This window comes from Sminthopsis crassicaudata, chromosome 2 (assembly GCF_048593235.1).
Source record: "Sminthopsis crassicaudata isolate SCR6 chromosome 2, ASM4859323v1, whole genome shotgun sequence".
Classification (NCBI taxonomy): domain Eukaryota; kingdom Metazoa; phylum Chordata; class Mammalia; order Dasyuromorphia; family Dasyuridae; genus Sminthopsis; species Sminthopsis crassicaudata.
Genome location: NC_133618.1, coordinates 215,913,267 through 215,937,712, shown reverse-complemented (window position 1 = coordinate 215,937,712; position 24,446 = coordinate 215,913,267). Strand labels below are relative to the sequence as shown.

Genomic DNA, 24,446 nt, shown 5'->3' with positions numbered 1-24,446 from the left:
AACCAAAACTTTTCTCCTATAATTAACATCTGGAATAATATCCTAGACTTGGGAAAAATCCTACCCCATTCCTGTAAGCTTAAGAGGCATTAGATTAGTCTAAATTACAGATTGCTGGCAATGTCTGTAAAGATAGACAGAATCAGATAGAAATCAAGAACCCCACAATTCATTCCTACCAGTCCTTAAAATGGCAGGTGGTCCTTAGTCTCAGTTTTCTGTACTTTTGAGCATGTGTGTGACAACACTAGAGACTGACCCAGTGCTGAATCAGCTTGTTTCCATTAGATATTTATTCCTCCCATAGTCTTATTGGAGGAAAATTTATCCATTACCTAGTTGAGACTTTTTGTTGCATTTGAGATTTCATAATTAGAAAGAGCAGGAATTAGATTCCAGGAGAAGGCATCCTGAGCTTTTGGAGCAGATATATTGGAGCCCTGCTATGCTCCTTGTCTTGCAGGGTCGGTTCATGAAGACTCAGAAATGGAGCTATTTCCGAAGTAAATGGAACCTGCTAGAATTAGCCATCATCCTTATCAGCTGGAGTGCTTTATCAGTGTTTGTGAAGAGAACCATCCTGGGAGCCCGAGATGTCAAGTACTACTTGACCCACAAGAACAAGTAATAATAACTCTGCCTCTTAGTTATCCCCTTTCTAAGACTATCCTAATTTCCCATTAGCAGACCAGTTCCCCAGGAGTATCTGCTAGTTCTCCCCTCAAAGTTCTAGGAGTAACTCTGACAAGTTGGAGGTTTCTAGTTCTGCTAATTATAAGCGATGTCTGTTCAATTAACTATCTCAACTGAAAAAAAATATTTATTAATGTGGTATAGTTAAAAAAAAAAGTGCTAAAACAAAAGTCTAGGACACATTCTTCTGTACACAAGTCAAACTTTTGCTCAAACTTAAGAGCAAAATCATAATGGGCTTTCTGTGCTTATATTAATTAATGTAATGATACAAATTCAAAAAGGCAAAATTAGGCTATCAGTAAAATTTCCTTAATAATTTGAATTTTACAAAAGTGAAATGAGTTTCCTCAAGAGAGATACATTTCTTTTCTTTCCTTTGTCTTTTGTGTGTAGGGGTGTTGTGTAGGTATGAGACAACTGGGGCTAAGGGACTTGCCCAGCATTGCACAGCTACTGATTATGTCTGAGACCAAATTCAAACTCAGGTCCTCCTGACTTTAGAGCTGTTGCTCTATCCATTGTAACATCAAGCTACTCCTCAAGAGATGCATTTCAATGGAGATCTTCAAACAGACAGTAAATAATCACTTAACTATATCCTATTAAGGATTTCTTTTGGGTATAGATTGAAGATGTCCTCTAACATCTCTTCCAATTCTCAAAATGTGGTGTTATGTGATATATGCTAAAATGTCTTCCAACTCTGTAAGTATTTAATTCAAAAGGGATATTCATAATAATATTACTATGGATAATGGTTGATGCAAAAATCATAAATTTAGAGTTGGAAGGATTTTCAGGACTCATTTTACAGATGAGGAAACTGAGGCCCATGGAAATTAAATGACTTGCTCATGATCACAAAGATAGTAAAGTGATAGAGGCAGGATTTGAACCCAGATCTCTAACTTTCAGGTCAGTATATTTTCCATCACATTACATGACTTTTATAGTAATTGACAATACTGGATGTTTGTATCGATATATTTGTGAATTGTAGTCTTCTGCTCTTACAGCCAAGAGTTCTTTTCCTTCTGTAGTACTGAGAAAATAGGCATTCAAATAGGAAGCAATTGATACATGTTTTATTGACTGACTGACTCAAAACGTTGTGACCAAAGGATGAACATAAAGTCTTATCTCTGAAATTGATGTGGTTAGTGGCAAGTTCGGTGTTCAGGGGACCAAATGAAAAGGTTTAGGGTTCCTGGTGGCCAGGGAATCAACTGAAGAGGTTCAGGGTTATGTCCCCAAATGATGAGGTTTGGCACAAGGTCCCCTTGATTCCCCTAGGATTTGGTGTGGGGTAGGGAGTTGTGGGAATCCCTTCTGGCAGTGCAAAGGTCCTTCATAAAGGAATTTACAAACCTGAAAAGCTAGGCTGATAAAAAGAAGTTTATTGTTGGCATTGGGAAGTCAGCCTTTGCTATGCATAAATAAAAAGATTTAATTCCTTGGTGGCAAAGTCCCGACAGAGAAGTAAAGTTTCTAGCAGAGAAATCCCAACAGAGTTATAAAATCTTGTTAGGGAAATAGGTGAGAAAGAGATAAAGAGGGAGTAACACTGAAAGAGAATATCATGTCAGTGGGCAGAGGGCTGCAGCTTATACCAAGGAGAAAGAAATTCCTTGGCATAGCTGGCATGGCATGGCATGTTAAGTTCTCTGCAAGGACTGAGTCCCAAGTTGGCTCATTTTATGGTTCTCTGCAAGGACTGAGTCCCAAGTTGGCTCATTTTGTGGCTTGAAGCTGGGAGTTATTCTTGATGGGGGCTGGGTGTAGTTTGAACTGGAATCAGAATAGAGAATCTTGGAATTGAATGACTGTTTCTGGGCTAATCTCCCTCAATGGGGAGTTGTATCAGTAGTAGCGAATCAATGGGGGTGGTGCCCCTCTCTCAGGATAACAGAATGAAGCTCTTAATCCTGTTTCCTTCAGGTAAGATCTTTTACCGAGCCCAGAATTCAAGGAGACTTTCTCCTGGAAGAAGTTTCAGAGAGAGAGTTTAGGGGTCTCCCCTTAAGTTTCAGGCTCCCCTCATCAAAGTGACTCTCACTGATGGTGTTGCCATTTACAGGAAATAATATATCATTAGAAAAGACCTGGGAAGTTGGAGTCTGGTCCTGTTGGTTTTGTTTCTAGTTCAATGTGAGCTAAAACTCCTAGGCAGGTGAGGAGAGGGGAGAGAAAGCCAGAAACAATCAGGAACACTCAAAGGATTGCTGTGTAGCAGTAAAGACCCAAAGGAGATTGGGAAATATAAATTGGTAGTGACTTCAATAGATTGTAGTGATGAGGTTTGAGTGGTCTAGATTCCTGGTGGTCTAGAGGTTAGTGACTATAAAAGAGTTGTTAGGAATCCCCTTTAAATCGGCCTCAGGTTTTAGGAGTTAAAGAATTCACTCATTCCTGAATTATTAGTTGCAAAATGGAAATTTATTGTTGGATAGAAATCAGTTTACCAAGAGACTAACTTCTACAGTGGCAGATCTATTGGAAAATGGAATTTTGCACTGAGAGAATGCAGTTCTCAATAGACAGAAGGGTCCTGATAGCTGAGTGAGCTATCTGGGTCCATCTGCAAAAGACCTTCTTTGAAGGAAGCTTTTATATTGGGTCTTAATGGGGGCTGGGACAGCCTGGATCTCCTATTAGAATTAAAAACACTTCAAAGGGGTGCTTTTTGACCAGGATTTCTTTTTTCTTTTTTTTTTTTTTTTTTAAATTAATTATAGTTTTTATTTACCAGATATATGCATGGGTAATTTTATAGCATTGACAATTGCCAAACCTTTTGTTCCAATTTTTCCCCTTCTTCCCCCCCCCCAAAATGGCAGGTTGACCAATACATATTAAATATGTTAAAGTATAAATTAAATACAATATATGTATACATGTCCAAACAGTTGTTTTGCTGTACAATAAGAATCAGACTTTGAAATAGTGTACAATTAGCCTGTGAAGGAAATCAAAAATGCAGGCGGACAAAAATAGAGGGATTGGGAATTCTATATAGTGTTGACCAGGATTTCTAATTGAATCAAAGGCCCTGGCATGCTGGAAAAATAACTTATCGGGGAGATATGCCTTCCCCAGGAGGAACTGAGAATCTGAAAGGGATCACAAATCAATAGGAAATATAGTTTCTTAAAGGGACCACAACCTACTTCAATAGGACTTCCTCTAGGAGTGATGTGGAACTTGAGAGAAGGACCAAAGAAAGTTGATGATGACCCAGGATTGAGGATTGGCAAGACATGAACAGTAGTAATGAGGGAAAGGAAAGGGGGAACCCCATTTCTTGGCACATAGATAATCCCATGAGGTGCAGTGTACCCTGTAAAATGAATTTACAGGCCCGAAAACCTAGATTGATAAATAAAAGGTTTATTGTAGAAATTTGGAAGTAAAGCTCAGTTAGAAAGACACCAGGGCCAAAGGTGGCTGTTGGCGGGCAGGGACCCTTACATGGCTGGAAGGATAACATGCGTTGGCTGGGAGGGCTCCTGCAAAGAGGGCAGTCCAGCTCGTTTCTTTTATACCTAGAAGATGATGATCGGTACCCAGTTCCTTCTGGCTTTTCAGTTAGCTCAGATCAGGTGAGGGCTGGGGGAAGCTGAGATGAGAGTAGGGGCTGGGCCCAGATATTCAAAGGGTGCCTTTGACCAGGATTTGTGAATCAAGATCAGTCATGGGTTGGGCAATTAGAAAGGAATCTTAAAGGGACCCCAACCCTCATCAGTAAGACAAGGGAACAATTGATTCAAGAATAGAGTTAAAATGTTCATCTATGCATCAAGACTGTAAAATTAAGGGATATCTAGATGGTGAAGTAAAACACTGGCCCTAGAGTCAGGAGGACCTGAGCTCAAATGCAGCCTCCAACACTTGACACATACTAACTATGCTACACCCTGGGCAAGTCATTTAACCCTGGTTGCCTCCCTCCATCCTCATATGCTCCTCCTCCTTCCAAAAGACTGTGAAGGTAAGTAAATAAGGTCAGCAGAGGAATGAAGGATTTAGAGAATAGAGACAAAGGGGCTGGGAGGCTATGGTAAGAAGAGTAAGACAGAAAGAAGAGATGTATGGAAAGGATGGGAGAAGATGGTCAGAGAGGGGAATTGAATAGTTTAAAGTTTGGGAGGTTGCCCAGTATGTGTGATGCCAATTAGATTGAAAACTATTTGAAGGCAGGGACTATCTTCCTTTTGTATTTGAGTTCCTTAGCATCAAATGGTGTTTGGTACCTAGTAGGTTCTCAATAAACTTTTGATGATTGAATAATGCAAGTAGAAACAGATGAATATGTGCTCCCCTTCTCCATAGTTGAAGTCACCAAGAGCAAAAAGTAGAAGAGGTATGAGAGTATTCCTGAATTAAGCAGCTGTTAATGTGTAGTGATCCCTTTACAAAGAGTGAAAACCTTTCTCTGAATGAATTAGAAGGAGTAATATGATTGGTTGGGACTGAAAATGGATCTTGCCCCTGGGGCCTTTCAATATAATTCCTGGAAAAGAGTCTGCCCACTGAGTGACCTATTACTAATAGTTGCCCTTAAGGGAGATTTCTGCATGGATAGGGTAAGGTGATTTTCTCTTTTAATCTTCATCTGCCATGGCATCTGGCAGTAGAGCTTATATAGGAGTTAGTCCATCCAGCAGTGGGAGATTCAGTTCTAGAGAGTTTGAAGTATAGTTGAGGCAGTAGATACACATTGACTCAGATAGATACACACATAGAATCCGTTACAAAGAAGCAGTCATGGGAGAGAGGGGAGACATCTTTGAGGAGTAGGATCTTTGACAGGAAAAAGAAAGGGAGGGGAGAGGGGAGAGAGAGACACACACAGAGACAGAGAGGGATATAGAGACAGAGAGAGAGAAAGAGAGACTAACTTTGCTTGCTTTGTCATCCTAGCAATTCAACCAGCAGAGATGCTAAGCCCAAGGGAGAGTTTTATGAGGATATCACTAAAACAGAAAAAACTTCTAGGCCCTGAAGGACAAGCATAGGTGAAGGGCCTTGATACCCTCCCTAAATGAGTGATACCTCATGACCATGTACTCTTAAATATATACATATTCTTCTTGTAGGTGTTATACGTATTAGTAAGAAAGCTTGCCCCAGATTTATGAGAGAAATGCTTGTGGTTTCAATTCTTACTGTGCTATCTTAGAAAATCCCTTTGTTAAGAGAGATTTTTTTTTTAACTAGTGGATTATTAGCACACAGGTAGAGACTTGGAACAGTTAGATGTTGCAGTGGATAGAGAGACAGCTCTGGAGTCAGGAGGACCTGAGTTGAAATTCGACCTCAGACACTTACTATGTCTTAGAGAAAGTCACTTAACCCTGTTGGCCTCAATTTGATCCATTTGTAAAATGATCAGGAGAAGGAAATGGCAAATCACTCCAATATCTTTGCCAAGAAAACCCCAAATGGAATCATGAAGAGTTGGACACGATTGAACAACAAGTCATTCTGTAGGTTATTATTTTGATTTTACCTATTCCATTCTGCATTTGTTTATATAAATTTTCCCATGTTTGTCTCATATCAACATCTCTTAAAACACAAAAAATATTCCATTAATTTCATCTACAACAGCTTTTTCCTAGCCATTGAACTGGTATTTTCTTGGTTTCCAGTTCTTTATTTCTGCCTTTGGCATCCTTAGACTCTGTGACTAATAATGAAGTAGCTAAACCAAAGGGTATATACATACTTCTTAGGTCATCGGGGTCAGCCACACCAACTCGGGGGTACACCATGCCGGACCCTGTCTTAAGTGGGTGGAAAACAGACCTCTCGAGGTTGCCCATCATGGCAATTGTGTGGTCTTACTGCTATGGCTCCGAAAATAATAAGTCAAACCTCAAAGCATCCACTATCCGAGGTCACGCTGATCCAGTCATTGGCTCAGCCACTGCTTATAAAAGGGGGGATGGGGCCGAAATCCAGATCCAGTCCAATGTCTCAGGGTACATGGAAGAGGAGGAGGAGGAGGAGGAAATGGAGGCGGGGGGGGGGGGGGGGGGAGGGGGTAATCAAAGAGGCGTTATAGATCATAGTAAATAGTGAGGGAAGCACATTATCTGGACAATTTAAGAGATGACTATGATAGCTATCACAAATGCCAATGCATCGGAATCATTACAATGTGGAGACAAAACAAGTTGTCATGAACAATTCATGAGCATCAATTAGAGCAGGATTACCATAATGCCAATGCATCAGGATCATTACAAATGTGGGTGGGGTGGGGTTTCACTGAGCAATTCACATGCCTTGGTTTAAAAGAGAGTATTATAGTGCCAATGCACTAAGAATAACTGTAATGCTAGTGCACAAAAGGTTGTCAGAATTTTAGAAAAGGAATCAAACAGTTTTGCAGTGAATAGTTAACATAGCGAGTAGTAACACATTTGAGTAGTCAAAATAACTCCTTCAAGGTTAGGTTCTGATATTATCTAACAATTTCTTTGCTATGGAGAAGATTAAGATTTTTGTAAAAAGGAGGGGCACAGTCTATCCCCCACCCGCTGGTACCAAGGTCTCTTTAATAGTTGTTCATGAAATCGCAACGGTTCTCCTGAAAATCTTGTTTCCTTATCTTCGGTATGGTCACGGTCAGACAGGCGGTGGTAGAAGACTTGACTTTTCTTGGAGATTGCTGCATCTACTTGTGACTTAATAAAGACTGTTAGTTTATTAAAGGCCCAAGGGCCGAAAGAGATTAGTAGAAGAAGGCCTATGAATGGCCCAAGGAGGGTAGGGAGGAGAGTTGATAGCCATGGAGAGGTGGAGAACCAATTCTGGTACCATGCTTCCTGTTGTTCTCTCTCTTTTTTTCTCTTTTCTAGACTGTCTCTAACTTTTTGTAAACTATTTTCTACTAAGCCGAGTTTGTCAGTGTAGAAGCAACACTCTTCTTTTAGAGCAGCACATAAGCCTCCTTGTTGTAAAAAGAGGAGGTCTAGGCCTCTCCTATTTTGTAAAACTACTTCTGCTAGAGAGGCGACCGAATCCTTGAGATGTTGGAGGCCAGCTTGCAGTTCTAGAAGATCCCTATCTATGGCGGCACTGAGAAGGACAGTTAATGTTAAGGCTGTTAGAGGTTCCCTTTTTACTCTAATAGGGTCAGTTGGTCCTTGTTCCCAGATGTCTAAGAAGTCTTCCACTGGATGGATAGTGACATGAGGGAAGAGGGCGACAAGAACGCAGTAGTCTTTACTTTGGAGGAATTGATTTGTTACTATGAAGGTGGTGAGACCGGAAGAGCAAGCAAAATAGGAATCGTTAGGGGCAGATGCATAAGTGGAGTTCGAGGAGATTACAATGGTAAGATTACAAACCTCTTCAAGCTGCCAGGGGGGAAGCATATCCGAGCCTAAAATACAGGTTCCTATGCCTGTTATTTTGGTAAGTGTCAATGCCTGTTGTTCTTCAGTTCCCCATCTAAGGGAGGAGGTGTCGTTTGTATATATAGGGTTGCCAAAATGTGCCAGACCTTCATAAAAAGGGGGATTTGAAGAATAACAGACCCAACATTCCTGCAGAAAGGAAATGTTAAGTTGATGCAGAGTCTGTATGGAAGCATTTACTATTGTCAAGATGGTTGATACAGATGAGGGAGGACCAGGAGGGATTGTGGGGCGAAACAAGGAAGGAGTTGGTATAAATGGGGTATAGGGTAGAGGGGGCCTGGGAGCCAGAGGTTCTTATTGTTGTGGGTTTGGCTTATAGTTGGGTAGTAGTTCTGAATTGGGTCCAATGGCAGCATGATTCTTAGGTGTAGGGATAGTTTTTAGAAGTTTTATGGTAAATAGTAAGCCATTATCATAGTGGTCTTTATACAGGCGGAGACCCCATGTGAGGCCTCTCTCCCATTGTATAGATTGTCTCCCTGGAATAGTAAATTTTATCCATAGTGGGTGACACCACGTATCGCAATCGGGGTTTGTTTTAGGAGTTCCATCCTTGAACCTATCTATGTTTTTATGATCGTAGTCAGCCTTGACTGTTATGTAATCCCATGAGGAAGTTGGTTTCCAGTATGTATCTCCTGTGGTTTCACAGCCCCAGGAAGCACAAAAGAACTCCTCAGAGCCTCCACATTTGTAGGTTAATGATCTGTCCCTGTGTTTACTACCTGGGCAGACATAGAAGGGCATCTGTCGGGTGACAGAGTGATGCCAAGGGGACATACATCCCCAGTTCCCGTTGAAGCGTTGATTGGGGGGGGTGTGGCCATGATAATCTTGAGAGTCCCAGCCATGGGACTAGACATGTCCTTCCTTGCCACATTTAAAGCATGTTTTTGAGCTTTTAGTTTGCTGGAAGGCAGCGCCTATAGCCAAATGGACTGATTGTGACATTTTGTCAGCTGCCTCTCTGGTTGCTTCAGCTGCTTCTCTAGTAGCTTTAGTCATTTTGTCAGTTGTGGGGTCAATGTCTCTGCACAATTTAATCATTTCATTAAGGGATTTTTCCCTCCATTGACCGCGTAAAGCATCACGGCAGGGCCCATTAGCATTTTCATAAGCCAATCTTCTAACAAGGTGGTTTTCTGCAGCCTCTGCTCCCAGGGTTCTTTCTGCTGTTTCTAATAATCTGCTAACAAACTCTGAATAGTCTTCACGATTTCCCTGAATGACTTTGCTTAAAGGGGCTAAAGGAGAGCCTGTTGTGGGGAGGGCTCTCCATGCGCCGATGGCAGCTTCTGATGTTTGAGACAAAAGTCCCCAAGGAAGAGTTCTTTGCTTGGCTTCTGAAGCATATGTGCCCTGGCCAGTTAATTTATCAAACGTCCAATTCTTTGTGCCCTTATTAGATCTAATATTTTTCTTTTCAGTGGCGGCACATCTATCAAAGAAGTCAGTTTTCCATGTGAGAAATTGAGCTCTGGAGAGTGCTGCTTGGACCACTCTTATCCATTCCCCTGGTAGTAAATATCCTCCTTGGCCGATGGCTTCGAGAGCCGAAATGGTGAATGGGGCATTAGGACCATAGTTTTTCACAGCAGAGTGAAGATCCTTAATACTTTTAAACTTAGCCGTCTTAGAAGTAGTCTTAAATGAAAGATCACTACTGTCTGAATCCTGATCTACGTCCTCATTTTCTGAATCTCCTGCATCAGAGTCATGATCTTCCTCTATTGTTATAGATATGTCATGTGTGCTGGGGTCTATTCTATTTACCCTCTGGGGAGAGGTCTGGGGTCTAGGTTTAGTTTGGCTTCTCAATATAGGGAAAGTTAGGGGCATTTCGCGTGGAATCTTTCTTTTCGAATTTTGCCTATTGGGAGCTATAGAGAGGGTGGGAGGGGAGGTAATAGACAAGGAATCTTTTAAGGATTCCTGTATTTCTTTAAATTCTTTTGTCATTCGGGCATATTGGTTCTGTATAGTCATGACCTCTTTTAAATTGTGCATTCTCCTAATCAGATCCTCTCTCGCAGTAGTTAGGTCTAAGTCTGACGAGTTTGGAGGGCTGGCAGTGAAAGTCATGGCGGGGTCTTTATTAGCAAGAAATATGTCTTGAGAATTATAAGCAGCGGCTTCAGCTTTTAAGTCAGCCACGTCAGCATCATCTAAGGGAGTGCAATTCGGAGTTTCAGTTTTAAAAGAGTTCTTTTTGGTTGTTGGAAAGACAGGGAAAGAAAAATTTTCTTGTTCCTCAGAGGGGGGCGAATACGTAGGTAGAGGGGGATAGATAGATTTAGTCTGGGGATGGGGGATATCTATAACTACCGAGGGAGCACGGGAGGGGGTATCAGATTTTTCCTTTGGAATAGCACTCTTAACAATAGACTGTTCAGAGGCGGCGCGAGATAATGGCCGCAAGCATGATTCTGCGCTTATGATCAATTGCCTTATCCCGCCATCAGAAGCGGCACTCTCCACGACCTCATTAATTAAGGTCCAATAGGGGAAAATATTTATGGGGACAGAATCAGGTCCTTCTCTTCTGAGGACTTCATTCAAATCACGACCCACCTTTTGCCATTTAGCAGGGTGGATTTCAGGGCCATTTATTATGAACCAAGGGCATACTTTATCTATATAAATGAAAAATTTTATAAGGTCTTTTTTCTTAACTTTCACTCCTCGTTCTCGAAAGCTTTCTTTAAGATCTTTTATAAAAGCTTGTTCTTTCCATATCTGGGAACCCATGAATGCGACAGATGGCTTACTCACCATTTGTAGCCGATGATCAGGGATGTATGGGGGTCCGGCCGGACAGAAGCGTTCACCATTCACGCCGATCTGTTGGGTTGTCGCAGACCTTCAGGTCCCTGTTCGGGCGCCAGTTGACCCGGCCCTCGGGTCTCGAACTAGGGACGCCTGGAGGTAGGCATCAACCTGTAAGCAAGAGCTAGTAAGGCTACAACCTGGGAATGGGTGAAGAAAACAAAGGAGGGAGACCGCTCAGTGGGGTATAAAGCAGCTCGAGTTTATTGCGGAAGACAACTCAGCTTATATAGAGTGGCTCAGGAATGCCACGTAGGTAGGAAGGCAGTTACACAATACAAAATGTATAGAGGAAGGGAGGGGGCTGGGGTCTTGTGACGAGGTTCATAAGTTCAGGTGTCAATAATGGTGATTGATGTCAGCACATCCTGTGGTTAAGCACATCCTGTGGTTGATTTGTAATGCGTGAAGTTCCGGAGCCAGGAAATGGAAACAGATAAGGAAGAATGGTGTTGACACAGCTGCAGTTTGTTAGCCCAGACCTTAGGGAGTGGGCTCCTGGCAGGAGTGGGCATTTAGAAAGCTATATTAATGGAACATAGAACCAGAGTTAGAGGGGTCCTTGAACTCTAGCCATTCAATATGTACCTTTACTGAAATCCTTTCCACAACTTTTCCAGCATTAAGTATGCAGGTTAATTAAGCTCAGTCTTCCAAACAATTGTCATAGTCCAGTGGTTCAGCTACCCAGAGTCACAACCTCTGGCCATAGCAAGGAAAGAAACAAGCATTTTTTTAAGCACCTATTATGTGCCAGGCACTGTGCTAAATTCTTACAAACATCTCATTTGAGCCTCATTTGAACCCTGGGAAATACATTATCCCCATTTTACAGTTGAGGAAACTGACACAGATTTGCCCAAGGTCATACAGCTTAAGTGTCTTAAATTGAATTTGAGTATTGCTGACTCTAGGCCCAGTGATCTATCTACTGTATCACATACCTGCTGTCTCAAATCAGCCACACAGGATGGGAATAGGAGGGATTGAGCCTCTGAACCTCTTTCCTCTTGGTCGTCTAACAAGAGTTCCTTGTTTTTTCCCCTCCAGGGCTGTTAGCTTTGGAGAAACAGCTAATGCAGATGCGGTTCTGGGTTACCTGATTGCAATCCTGGTACTCCTGTCTACTGTGAAATTGTGGCATCTGCTCAGGCTGAACCCCAAGCTAAATGTGCTCACCTCTACCTTGCGCAGAGCATGGGGAGACATCTCTGGATTCATCATTGTCATTACTATCATGTTCCTCGCCTACTCTATAGCTGTGAGTATTGCCCTACTAAAAAGTCCAATCTCCCCAAGGGACCTTAGAATTCTATGAACATTCCCTATTAGAGTTCATTGGGTGGGAGAGAAGAAAGAAAGGAAGAAAAGGAAAAAGGAGAGAAAAAAGATAGGAAGGAAAGAAAAAAAGAGGGGGAAGAAAGAGAGAGAACGAGAGGAAGGAAGGAGGGAGGGAGGAAGGAAAGAGAAAGAAAGAAAAAGAAATAGGGAAAGAAAGAAAAAGAAATCAAGAAAGAGAAAAGAGAGAAAAATAAAAAGAAAGAGAAAGACAAAAGAGAGAGAAAGAAATGGAAAGAAATAAAAAGAAAGATACAGAGAAAGAGAAAAAAGAGAAAGAAAAAAAGAAAGAAAGAAAGAAAGAAAGCAAGAAAGCAAGAAAGAAAGCAAGAAAGCAAGAAAGCAAGAAAGCAAGAAAGCAAGCAAGAAAGAAAGAAAGAAAGAAAGAAAGAAAGAAAGAAAGAAAGAAAGAAAGAAACAAAGAAACAAAGAAACAAAGAAACAAAGAAACAAAGAAAGAAACAAAGAAAGAAAGTGAGAGAGAGATGAAAAGAAAGTTTTCACGGACCAGTTCCAGTTTTTGGGCCAGCTATTCAATAAAGATTGTTGTTTGTCCTTTATTCTCAAAGAGGATCATGACTTTAGGGAAGTTCTTAAGCAAGAGAATAGCATTTAAGGGATGGAGAGTTGTGCAAGGTTACCTGTCTCACATTCCCACCTCCAGAGCCAATATGGGTCCAATGACAAGATATAGATCGGGATGTGTGGGATGTGTGGGATGGGTGCTAGACCCCCTTCCCCAAATTAACTAATCAGAGACATCTTCAGATACAAAAAGAAAGCATTTATTTAGTTCCTGCATTTCAGACATCTCAGCTCCCAACATGTACTTGATCTGGCAAGCCAGAAATAGAAATTAAATAGCAAAAGACCCAAGTCTTTTCATTGGATAGATTAAAAAGGAAGTAACCACCCATTATTGACCAATGGTCACTAATGTTGTCTGCTTCCTGTGGGTCATGTCACTTCCTGAAGCTTAGACCTAGGGTCTGATCTTTCTTGCCCTAGAGACCTCTGGGAATAGGGATTATGTCACTTCCTCCAACTTGGGCCCAACGCTGGATTTTCCTGCCTTGCAAACCTCTGGGATTTAGGCCTAATGTCTGACCCTTCCATCTGGGTCATAGACTTTTTAAGAAAACTTCACCAGGGGCAGCTAGGTGGCGCAGTGGATAGAGCACCAGCCTTGAATTCAGGAGGACCAGAGTTAAAATTTGGTCTCAGACACTTAACACTTCCTAGCTGTGTGACCCTGGGCAAGTCACTTAACCGAAGCCTCAGGAAAAAAAAAAAAAGAAAAAGAAAAGAAAAGAAAAGAAAACTTCACCTAGTCTCATTCAAGGATGACTATAATGGGAACTCAAACCAGTTTATTATCCTCTCTCCCTAAGAACAAAATTCTTTAATCCTTTCTAAGCCCATCTCTCCATATCTCCCCTGACTTTATCCTTCAAGTATTCTTTCAGCTCTTCACTGACTTTCTTCTTATCCATGAAGCATCTAACCAACTCCTCCCTGATTTTATCCTTCAAGCATTTCCCCCCACGCCTCCTTGATCTTATCCTTTCAGTATCCGCCCACCCCCCCCATTTTATCCTTCAAAACATCTTCCCAACTATTCCTGGACATCCCTTATCTCCCAAATCCTCTCTCCTAGTTTCTTCCTCTTGCTTCTGTCTATAAAAGTCTCCCCTGCCCAAAGTATGGCACCAAATCATATTTGGATTTTGTCCAAGTCCTTTACTCATTAATAAAAGTACCTTTTGGCAGGAGAATGCCTTGTTGTGATTCTTTACAATCTTTGTGTCTCATCTTTGCTCTCCAGAACCATATCAACTGAGGACCATATCAACTGACCTTGGCCTTTTTAAACTAAGATTTTCAACAGGTCTTAGATTGAATGAGGCCACACCCATTCAGTGATTAAGGTCAGGTAGCAATTAAGTCAAAGAATCTCCTTTTTCACCTAGTCAATAAATCAATCAATCAAAATAAATAATTAAATAAATCTGAGAGGGGAAGAAATATTCAGGGATTCTGGCCAAAACAGAAATGATTCTTATTTACATTCAATCTCAATCAGGCTCCAAGTAATGACCAAATGGGGCTTGGCCTGGGACCTATTGGTGGCCAAACAATGAGAATCAGAGTGATTTTGATGTAAGGCAAGGTCCTTAAGAAAGATATCTTGCCAGTGTATCCCAAGATATCTTGGTGGAGGGTTCAAAGATCCAAAAGAAAAGAATAAAAAATTGTTTTTCAGAGCATCTGTAGACAAGGGGATGATTGTTTGGGTCGTGACTGATTCAGAATGAATGTAAATAGTAGTTATTTCTACTTTGGCCAGAAATCCTGAGGATCTTCCCCTGCCAGATGCATTTATTTATTTGTTTAGATTTTGCTTTTTTAGACTAAGTCAAAGAGGAGAGTCTTTGCTTCAATTGCTAGCCTTCATCACTGAGTGACTACAGCTTGTTGAAACCTGCTGAAAACTTTAGCTTAAAAAGGCCAAAGAATCCCATTTTATCCAGGGCATCTCCAGTCACCTTGATCTACATCTTGCCACTAAACCCATATGACTCTGGAGGGGAAAGTGATGATCTTACACAGCCCTCCCTCACTTAAATCCAATTCACTTGCATGTCATAGCATTATCTCCCTGATGTCAAGGTCTTTTCAAGAATCAAGGACAAACAACAGCAACTATATCAATTGGTGGTAAATCAGTGAAAATTAGAACAACAACCTCATAAAGAGACCATTATTCCAAGTTCCAAGAGCAAAGCAAAAGAAAAAAGGTGTTAGTTCATAGAATAAGTCCATGAAGTTTTATTTCACCTATCCAATGTAATTAAATAAGTATTAAGCACCTACTGTGTGCAAGGAACTATTAAATGGACTGATTACATTCTGGAATGTAGCAATGATTATCTCGAAAGCTAGTATTCAAATATACTTCCAATTCTCCAAGAAACTTTCTTTTTTTAAATTTAATTTTAAAAATATTTTTCTCAATTACCTGTAAAAACAATTTTTAACATTCATTTTTTTAAAACTTTGAGTTCTGGAGCAACTAGGTGGCACAGTAGACAAAGCAACAGGCACTAAAGTCAAAAGATCCTGAGTTGGGGCAGCTAGGTGGCACAGTAGATAGAGCACCAGCCTTGAAGGACCCAAGTTCAAATCTGGTCTCAGACACTTAACACTTCCTAGCTGTGTGACCCTGGGCAAGTCACTTAACCTCAGCCTCAGGGGAAAGAAAAAAAAAAAAAAGATCCCGAGTTCAAACCCATGCTCATACACTTACTAGCAGTGTAACCCTGGATAAGACACTTAACCCAGTTGTCTCCAAAACCAAACACAATGAACAAAAAGATTTTTTAGCTCCAAATTTTCTCTTTTACTCATTTAATTTTTTCTTCCTCAAAAAGGCAAATAATTTACTATAGAATATACATATGCAAAATATATTCAGGAAACTTTCAATTCAAGAAATTGTGAATGTCATCAGAAATTCTGGTGCAAATCCAGCCTGACATTGATTAGTTTTGTTACCTTGAACAAGTCACTTTTAATCTCTGTCTGCCTCAGTTTCCTGAACTATTAAATTTGTTGTCTGGATCAAATAAAATCATATGTGTAGAGTAATTAGCACAGCACATGAACATAGCAGGTGTTTAATAAAATTTTCTTACTTCCATTAAGGAACTTCTGAAATTTTGTGTTCACCCTAACCCATTCTACCCATCCTAATATGAAAGATTATGGACCATTTTTTCAGCACTATCAAAGCACTCTGGTTGCTTTGCAAAGGCCATGACACACTTTGAAAAGATAGCAGAGCAAATCCAGCTAGACTAAGAGGCATGTATATTGACTTTCATAAAGTATCTCAGTGCAAAGGTGGGAGTAAATGCAATAAACATTGGAGCTACTTAATGTTTATTGAATGATTCAATCATGCCTTGGATTCAAATCCTATCTCACCTACTTCTTACCTAGTTACTTTAGGCAAGTCATTAACTCTTCAGGACCATAGTTCCTCATTTGTAAAATGTAAAATGCCCTAGATCTAATAATGATCATGGGATTTAGACTTAACAAAGATTTTAAATGTAATTTAGCCTTACCCCCCATCCTTAGCAATGAGAAAATAAAACCCAGTGAGCTATCTAATATCACATAGCTTATAAGTAACTAAGGCAGAATTTAAAACCAGGTCTTAGTCAGTGATTCATTCTCTCATTGACATGAGTGTCATAGTGAGAACTGGAATCTTGTTTTTGCCTTTCTTTGTATCCCCAGCCCTTTGCATAGTGCCTACCATACAAAATATACTTAATAAGTATTTGACTGACTGAATAAGTCTGGATTTGAGAATAGGTTTTCTGATTCAAAATCCCCTATTCCTTCTACTCTGTCCCAGCTAGTTTCCTCTTCACTATGGCTTGGATAAATACAGATATCTAACTTGAATAATAAACAATGGGCTAGTACACTAAGGGGAACATGATCCTTCTTATTATGTACCACTTATCTTTTGCCTGATGATACTTAAGCTCCCTTTTTTTGACAGACAAACTTGATATTTGGCTGGAAACTTCATTCCTACAAAAATCTTTTTGATGCAGCAGAAACAATGGTCAGCCTGCAACTAGGGATCTTCAATTATGAAGAGGTAACCATAGCTGTTGTCCCTTTGGTTTCATTCCCAGAGGGTGGCAGAGAAACTTAAGGGATATGGCATGGCAGGAAGCACATGCTACTTAATGATATTTTATCATCTGTTTTTCCCAGAAAGCTGATGGGTCATTGTGCAAAGGCCATGACATGCTTTACAAAGATGGCAGAGTAAGCCCAGCTAGACTGAAAGACATGTACATTGATTTTCATTGAATATCTCCATGACATACTAGGCAGAGAAGTCAGAAGTCAGTCGTTCATGTGTCCCTGTCTTTAATCACCAGAAAATACACAATTTTTGTCTAAGTCATGCAATGAGTTATTCCTGAAAACAACCAGATTGAGCCTCCCTCCCTTTACTTCACTACCCCAACCTTTGCTCCCTCATGCTTTCCTCATTTTGTTCATTCCCAGAGAGGAGACTAAGTGGGCTTCCTCCCAGGAATTGTCCTCAGAACTGAGAAATAGGGTTATATAACTATCTCATTTCATGAGAAAACTGAGGTACAAAGAGAGGAAAAGACTTGCTTCAAGTCATAGGGAAGAGACTGTGATAATATTTTCCCTTTCTTCTCCCTTAGGAACATAGATCATCCAAACACTAACCTGTTTCCCTAAAGTTTGAGTTCAACACAGTCCTTTGGACTGCTGGGCAACCTTTCTATTTGAGGGGACCCCTTGAGGATAGATCCAACAGCATTCACTTGGCTTTTATTTGTTTTAGGTCTTGGATTCTAACCCTGTGTTGGGCTCTTTCTTGATCGGTTCCTGCATCATCTTTATGACATTTGTGGTGCTAAACTTGTTCATTTCAGTCATCCTTGTTGCCTTTAGTGAGGAACAAAAATATCACCAGGTAAACTAATCCATTAGATTGTAATCCATTGGATGTAAACTCCTTGAGGGCAGAAATCTTCTTTTGGTTCTTCTGGTATTTCTAATGCTTGGCACAATGCCTGGAGCAATGTAGGTCCCTAATAAATGTCCACTGATGGATTGATTAAGGTTGTTGAAGTCAGTATGCAGATGAATGAGTCCCAGTCCTAAGTGGTGAACAGTGTGTTATTGGGAGGACAGGTCAGTATACTCTTGGTCTTGTTTGAGTGACTCTCCTGGAAGTGGTGCCAACCCCTCCAGGGAAGGGGGGAAAAGCTTGTTCAAGTCCCTCAATCATTCTCTCCTCCGAATAAATTTAGACTAAGAAGAGAATCACACTTTCCATATTTGGTCCCGGTATATATTTAGAGTGGCTATTTGATAAGAGGGAGCTTCTGCTCTTGCATAAACCTGCGCAAAGCTTCAAGAAATAGTAACCAGAAGAAGAGTGCTAGATTTGGAATCAGAACAGACTAAAGTTCAAATTCTACCTGATTTACTAGCTGTGTGATGCTAAGCAAGTTAATTTCTCTCATTTCCCTTTTCCTCATTTGGAAATGGGGATAATAATAGAACGTATCTCAAAAGGTTATGGTAAGGAAAAAATAAGATTCCATATGTACAATGCTTTACCAATTTTAAAATACCATGTAAATGCTACTTGTAATCATTATTATTCTGTCAGTTTGGGGAGCCTCTTGATTCCAGCTATGGAATTTTAAAGAGAAAACAGAGTAATACCAACCCAGAGTGACAAAATTTAGATGGATGCTGATAGCACTTTCAGGCTTTTAGCAGCATAAAAACAATTAAGCTAGAATGAAAGGATAATATTTGCTTTGATGGCTACTCCCTAAGTGAGCTCCCAGCAATTTCCTGAGTTCACCACCACCTCCTCCCCCAGTTGAATTGGGAAAACATTTCATGCCACTTTGGCAAGACACATTTTGTACTGTTAACCCCAGGTACAAAAACTACTAATTCCAGTTTTGAAAGGAAGCATTCCTTAGGGCCTGTAGCTCACCATTCTTTTAAGGAGGCAGGTTTTTAAATTTAGTAACTGACAAAAATATTCATGAAAATGATTGTTATTTTTTCTGTTTTGTTTTTCACAATTCTCTAAATTCAACTTTATCTTGGTATTATTGCTTGACATAGAGGTAACCTATTCTTTTAATTATAACTTAAAGATATTTTTAGATATAATAATATTCCTTGAAGGAAAAAAGCTATTCTGGAAAGAGATGGGATTATGATAATAATCTTAGGCACAACCTAAGGAGGCTTTTGCCAGCTTCATTTGTCCATGCAGTCATCAACCTCTTAAGCTATATCATCAAGCTGATCATGCTGGAAAAATATTTACTAAGTGAAACTTTTGATAAGTTTCCAGGCCTTCCTCTTCAAGTCCATGGGGAAGCAGGCCTCACTGGTAAGACAAATGCAACACAATTCAAAGGGCATTTAGTTAGTGTCTGCTGTGCAAAGAGCACTGTGCTAAGCACTTAAGGGAAATCAAAGTTTATTTAAAACAGTTCTTGCTGTCAAGCAAGGCACCATTTAGTAAGAGGACTAAGAGAAAAAGATAGCCAACTATAATAAGCAATATTATGCCTAAATCCATTAGAGAGATCTAAGAATAGTATCATGTATAGCTTAAGAGGTAAGATTGTTACTGACCAAAGAGATCAAGGAGAACTTTGTGCGGGAAGGGACATTGGAGTCAGAATTTACAGAATTCACAGAATCATAAAACTTGAAAATTGGAAGCATCTTGATGATCACCAAAACCAACACATTACCAAAAAAAAAAAAGCATTATAACCTCTGTATCTCCTGCTTAAAGACCTTCAGGGAGGTCAAACTCACTACCTCTCTAAGTAGCTCATTCCACCTTTGGGATCATATTAATTGTCAGAAAGTTTTTCCTGACATGAAACCTAAATTTTTCCTCTCAATGGCTTCTACCCATTGCTCCTATTTCTATTATAAACTCAATCCTTTTTTTTTTTTTTTTTTTTTAACCTAGGAATGACCAGGCCCTGAAAGAGTGAGTCAGACTTAGCAAAATAAAAGTAGAAACTACCTATCTATTTTTATTGGTGGGTACATCACAGGAGAACCTGCTTCTGACAATGTCATTTCCCGTACTTATGAAGCTTCACTATCTCCCTGTTACTTCCAGAAAAAAGAAAAAAAAAAAAAAGATAATTTCATCAGCTTGGCAATTATTGCCCTGCACAGTATGATTCCAGCCTACCTTTTCAATGTTGTTGTATATTATTCACTTCTCTGTGCTATATATAATATCAATCAACATTTCAGTGAGCATTTATTATACAATTACCATTATTACAATTACCTCTACTTATTGGGAATATGATTTTTTAAAGGAAGAAAGCCAAATTATTCTACATGTAGTTCCTAGAACTCATGGCTTCATCTCTCACTTCTATATTTTTAACCCAGCCTGTCCCTCATGCCTAGAATGCCCTCCCTCCTCATGAAGGGGGAGGGAAACTATTCTCTTTACTGAAGCTGTGTTCCCTTTAAGATTATCACTCTGGAACTGTGGTCCCTTTTGATCTGTGATCCCTTTTGGGATGTTCCTGGGGAAGGCACATCTCCCCACATAAGTTATCTTTCAGGGATGCCAGAGCCTTTGATTCAGTTAAAAATCCTGGTCAAAAAGCACTCCTTTTAAGTGTTGTTAATTCCAATAGGAGATCTGGGCTGGATACTGATAAACATCTAGGCTTGGGAACCTTGGCTTCCTGAAGCTTCAAGACTTCTTTTAAAGGGCAGTTTCTAAACTTACTCTTTGAAGAGGCCCAGAGCAGTAACATGCCATGCCAAGGATCCTCTCTTTCTCCTTGGCATAGCTGCCTTCGAGGACCCTCTGCCCTCTGAGTAGGCATTCTCTTTTCAAGTGTTAGCCTCCATTTCCCTAATAGAACTTTGCCACTATACAAGTCAGTCTCTTAGCAGAACTGTCTTTGTGTCCAACTATAAACTTTCATTTTTTCCAATTAATAATTCAGAGTTTCATGAATTCTTTCATGAAAAACCTGCAACAACTAAAAGGGGATTTTAACAACTCTCTGACTGCCACTTACCTTATCACTTACATCCACCTCTTAGAACCCCTTTTGTACTTCAAGCTCAGGTTGTGTACCATCTCCTAGGGGAAACATTTCTAGTTCTTCCTAAATGTTAGTGCCCCCCAAATCATAATGTGTATGTAATGTGTGTGTGTGTGTGTTCTATCTTCCTAGTCAAATTTAACCTTCTTAAGGGTAGGGATTTGTAGTTCTTGTCTTTGTATTTCCAATGCCTAACATAGTGCCTTTGGTCAATCAGTCAATAAAGATTTAAAAGAGCCAGGCAATGTGCTAAGTATTAGAGATACAAAAAGAAGCAAAAGACAATCTCTACCCTGAAGGAGCTTACATTCTAATGGGAGATAAATATAATTGGCAAGTAAGTATGTACCAATAAGTTCTATACAGGATAAAAAAGAACTAATTAAAGAGGAAAGACACTAGAATTAAAAGGAGTTGGAAAAGATTTCTTGCAGAAGGTGAAATTTTAGTTGAGCTTTAGGGAAGCCAAGGAATCCAAGAGTCTTTGATGAGGAGGAAAAAGCATTCTAAGCATGGGGAACATGTAGAAAAAATGTATGGAGCTCAGGAATGGAACATCTTGTTTCAAGAGATGAAACATCTTATCACAAAATAGATAGGTGGTCATTGTTAATGAATCTGTGTGTTGGGTAGTAAAGTGTAAGAAGACTGAACAAATAGGAAAGAATTAAATTAGGAAGGACTTTGAGCAAATCCTTCAAACAGATGATTTTGTATTTGATCTTAAGAAGCAATAGAGAACTACTGTAGTTACTGAGTGGGAAAAAGAGTGACACGGTTTGATTTTCACTTTGGTGAATGAAAAGAGAATAAGTTAGAAAAGGGAGAGACCTGAAGTAGGTAGATTTTAAGATTATTAAGCAGTTATTGCAGTAGACTGTTAGGTTCTTACTAAGTGCTAATGAGATAATGAGATATTAGGTTCTTACTAAGTGATAAGTCGGTAGTTAACAATTCTCTAGTTCAGGCCTTTACTGGGAGTTTTACTCCTGGGGAAGAGCTTGCATGCTTAGGAGGAGCAAGTTCATTGGTTGAAGTAATTTTTCCCAGAAGCCCTTGCATTATACCACGCCCATTCTCTGGGAGGATAAAAGAGGGCGGCACTCGAAAGATAGAGAGTCTTGTTTGGACCAGACTTGAGGCGGCTCTGTGGAGGAAGAAGTCTCTGGTCTAGAGGAGAGACAACAACACATTACAATAAACCACTTGTGAAGTGATAAAAGCCTATACCAGTGTGGTAGCTCTATCCCAGGAGAGAAAATGTTGCAAGGTTTTGGCAACAAATTGGATATGGGGAATGAGCAATAGTTCAGGATGACTTCTGGGTTGGGAGTTAGAAAAACTGGGAGGATGGTATTGCCCTCAACAATAATCGGGAAGTTAGAATAATAGGGAAGTTAGGAGGCAGCGAGTTAGAAAGAAAGATAATGAGTTCTAGGCATATTGAATGTAAAATGTCTATTGGACATCCAGTTCAAGATATCTGAAAATCAGTTGGAGGTAAGAGATTGGAAGTCAACAGAGAGGTAAATTTGAGAATTATCAGCATAGAGATAGCAATTTAGTCCATGGGAACTGATGAGATTACCAATTGAAGTATTAAATAAAGGGAGAAGAGAAAAGAGCCTAGGACAGAATCCTGAGGGATAACTACAGTTAGAAGGTATGATCTAAAGGAGGATCTAACAAAGGAGATTGAGAAGTAGTGATGTGATAGGTAGAAGAACAGGAGAGAGTGGTATTCTGAAAACCTAAAGAGAGGATCTAGGGAAAAAGGGAAATGTTTCAAAGGCTGCTGAGAGATTAAGGAGAATAAGGGTTGAGAAAAGGTTATTCCGAGATGTGCCTTGCACATAATAGGACCTTAACACAAGTAAATTCCAATTAGGGTTAACAATTAATTCCATAAAGTATATTCACAGTGTTTGAAGGTATATAAAATTAAGTAATTATGATTCTTGGTTTTAGCCCTATAGAAGTACACAGTGCTAATCAGAATAATGTGACCACTTAATGGGGAGTCATTGTCTGAACTAATTGGAACCTGACTTTACATGCTTATTTAATTGGATTTCACTTTATTTTTTTGGGCCTGTCTCTTCATCTACAAGATGAAACAGTTCAGCTGGATGATCTCTAAAATCTCTTCCATCTATAAATCCTAAAATAATCTTTCTCTCACTTCTCACCTCGGAGGTGGGAAAGGGAAGAAGTGAAAAATGGGAGTAAGTGATATGGGTAAGGAGACTCTGAGGTGAGGGAGTCACTAACAAGGCCTTCCAGAAACTGTTCAGATGACTGTGTTTAGAACAGTTAGGATAAGTGCTAGTTTAAAGTTACTTCTCTGCCACCAAGCCAATGTTTCTTGGCTTCTATATATTTAGAATTGTGTTAAGTAGAGCTGTTTAACACATCTGTTCCCCCTTTTTCTCTCTAGCCTTCGGAGGAAGAAGAGATTGTTGATTTGCTCTTGATGAAAATCTTTAGTTTCTTTGGCATTAAATGCAAGAAAAATGAGGATGTCATGACTTCTGGTACAAGCCAGCCTTGGACTGCCCAGGAAGATGACAGGGTTTAAACTTGCTGTTATTTTTCTAGGGAGTGAAATAGGCAGCTTTGGGCTTATGCAAGAAATAATTTACTCATTATGAAATCTTATGTATTCAGTTAGAGTAGTAACATGACATAGTAGAAACAGTACCCTTGAGAGCAGAAATGTCTTTATACCCTCAGAAAAGCAGCCTCACCTATGGTAGGTACTTGGTAATGCTTGCTGACTGACTGAATTCTGCCTCTGTCATTTACTGGCTATGTAACCCTAGACAAATCACTTAGTCTTTCTAAGCCTCAGTTTTCTCATCTGAAAAATGGGGATAATAATATCTATAGCACTCATCTTACAGACTTGTTGTAAGAGTCATAATATAATACATATGAAATGTCAGTTTTTATTTCCTGTTTTCTACCATAAAAATCCAGAAAGAAAGAATAATTAGTGCCATTGAAAAGTTCTGTTTCTCTTTTTTTTCCCCCTGTGCTGGTTGTATTTTTTTTCCTATTTTCTATAACTTTATAATGAAATATTTAATTAAAAAATATTTGCAGTTAGAAACATCTCCCTACAGAAAAATTGTTTATCCAATTAATCATCAATTAAATTTTTCTGGTCATTGTCTTTTAAACAAAATCTAGCTTCCTACAAAGCTTATCTCAGGCTCAACTTCTCCTGGGTTTTTCTTGAAATTCCCCAATTGTTAACACATTAATGTTTTGTATTAATTAATATTTAATTGTATTTAGATGTAGTATCCTACCCTGCTGAATAGAGCTTCCCTGAGGGCAATTGGGGTGGGAGATGAGAGGAAGATAATCTCAGTTACTTAGCATTGAGTTTTGCATACAAGAGGTACTTGATAATTGTTTTTTTTAAATTGAACTATAATACACTGTTTAT

General features: G+C 39.7%; 1 protein-coding gene across 1 annotated transcript in view; it reads left to right on the top strand.

Annotated features, from left to right (window-relative positions):
* Positions 1 to 23,570, top strand: part of LOC141552711 (polycystin-1-like protein 2) — a 141,711-nt gene extending 118,141 nt beyond the window's left edge. Inside the window, exons 40-44 of the mRNA XM_074284736.1 lie at positions 464 to 624; positions 12,003 to 12,213; positions 16,867 to 16,968; positions 17,698 to 17,829; positions 23,430 to 23,570. Of these exons, the coding sequence (XP_074140837.1) occupies positions 464 to 624; positions 12,003 to 12,213; positions 16,867 to 16,968; positions 17,698 to 17,829; positions 23,430 to 23,570 (747 nt within the window). The remainder of the gene's footprint in view (positions 1 to 463; positions 625 to 12,002; positions 12,214 to 16,866; positions 16,969 to 17,697; positions 17,830 to 23,429) is intronic.
* Positions 23,571 to 24,446: the final 876 nt, after the last annotated feature.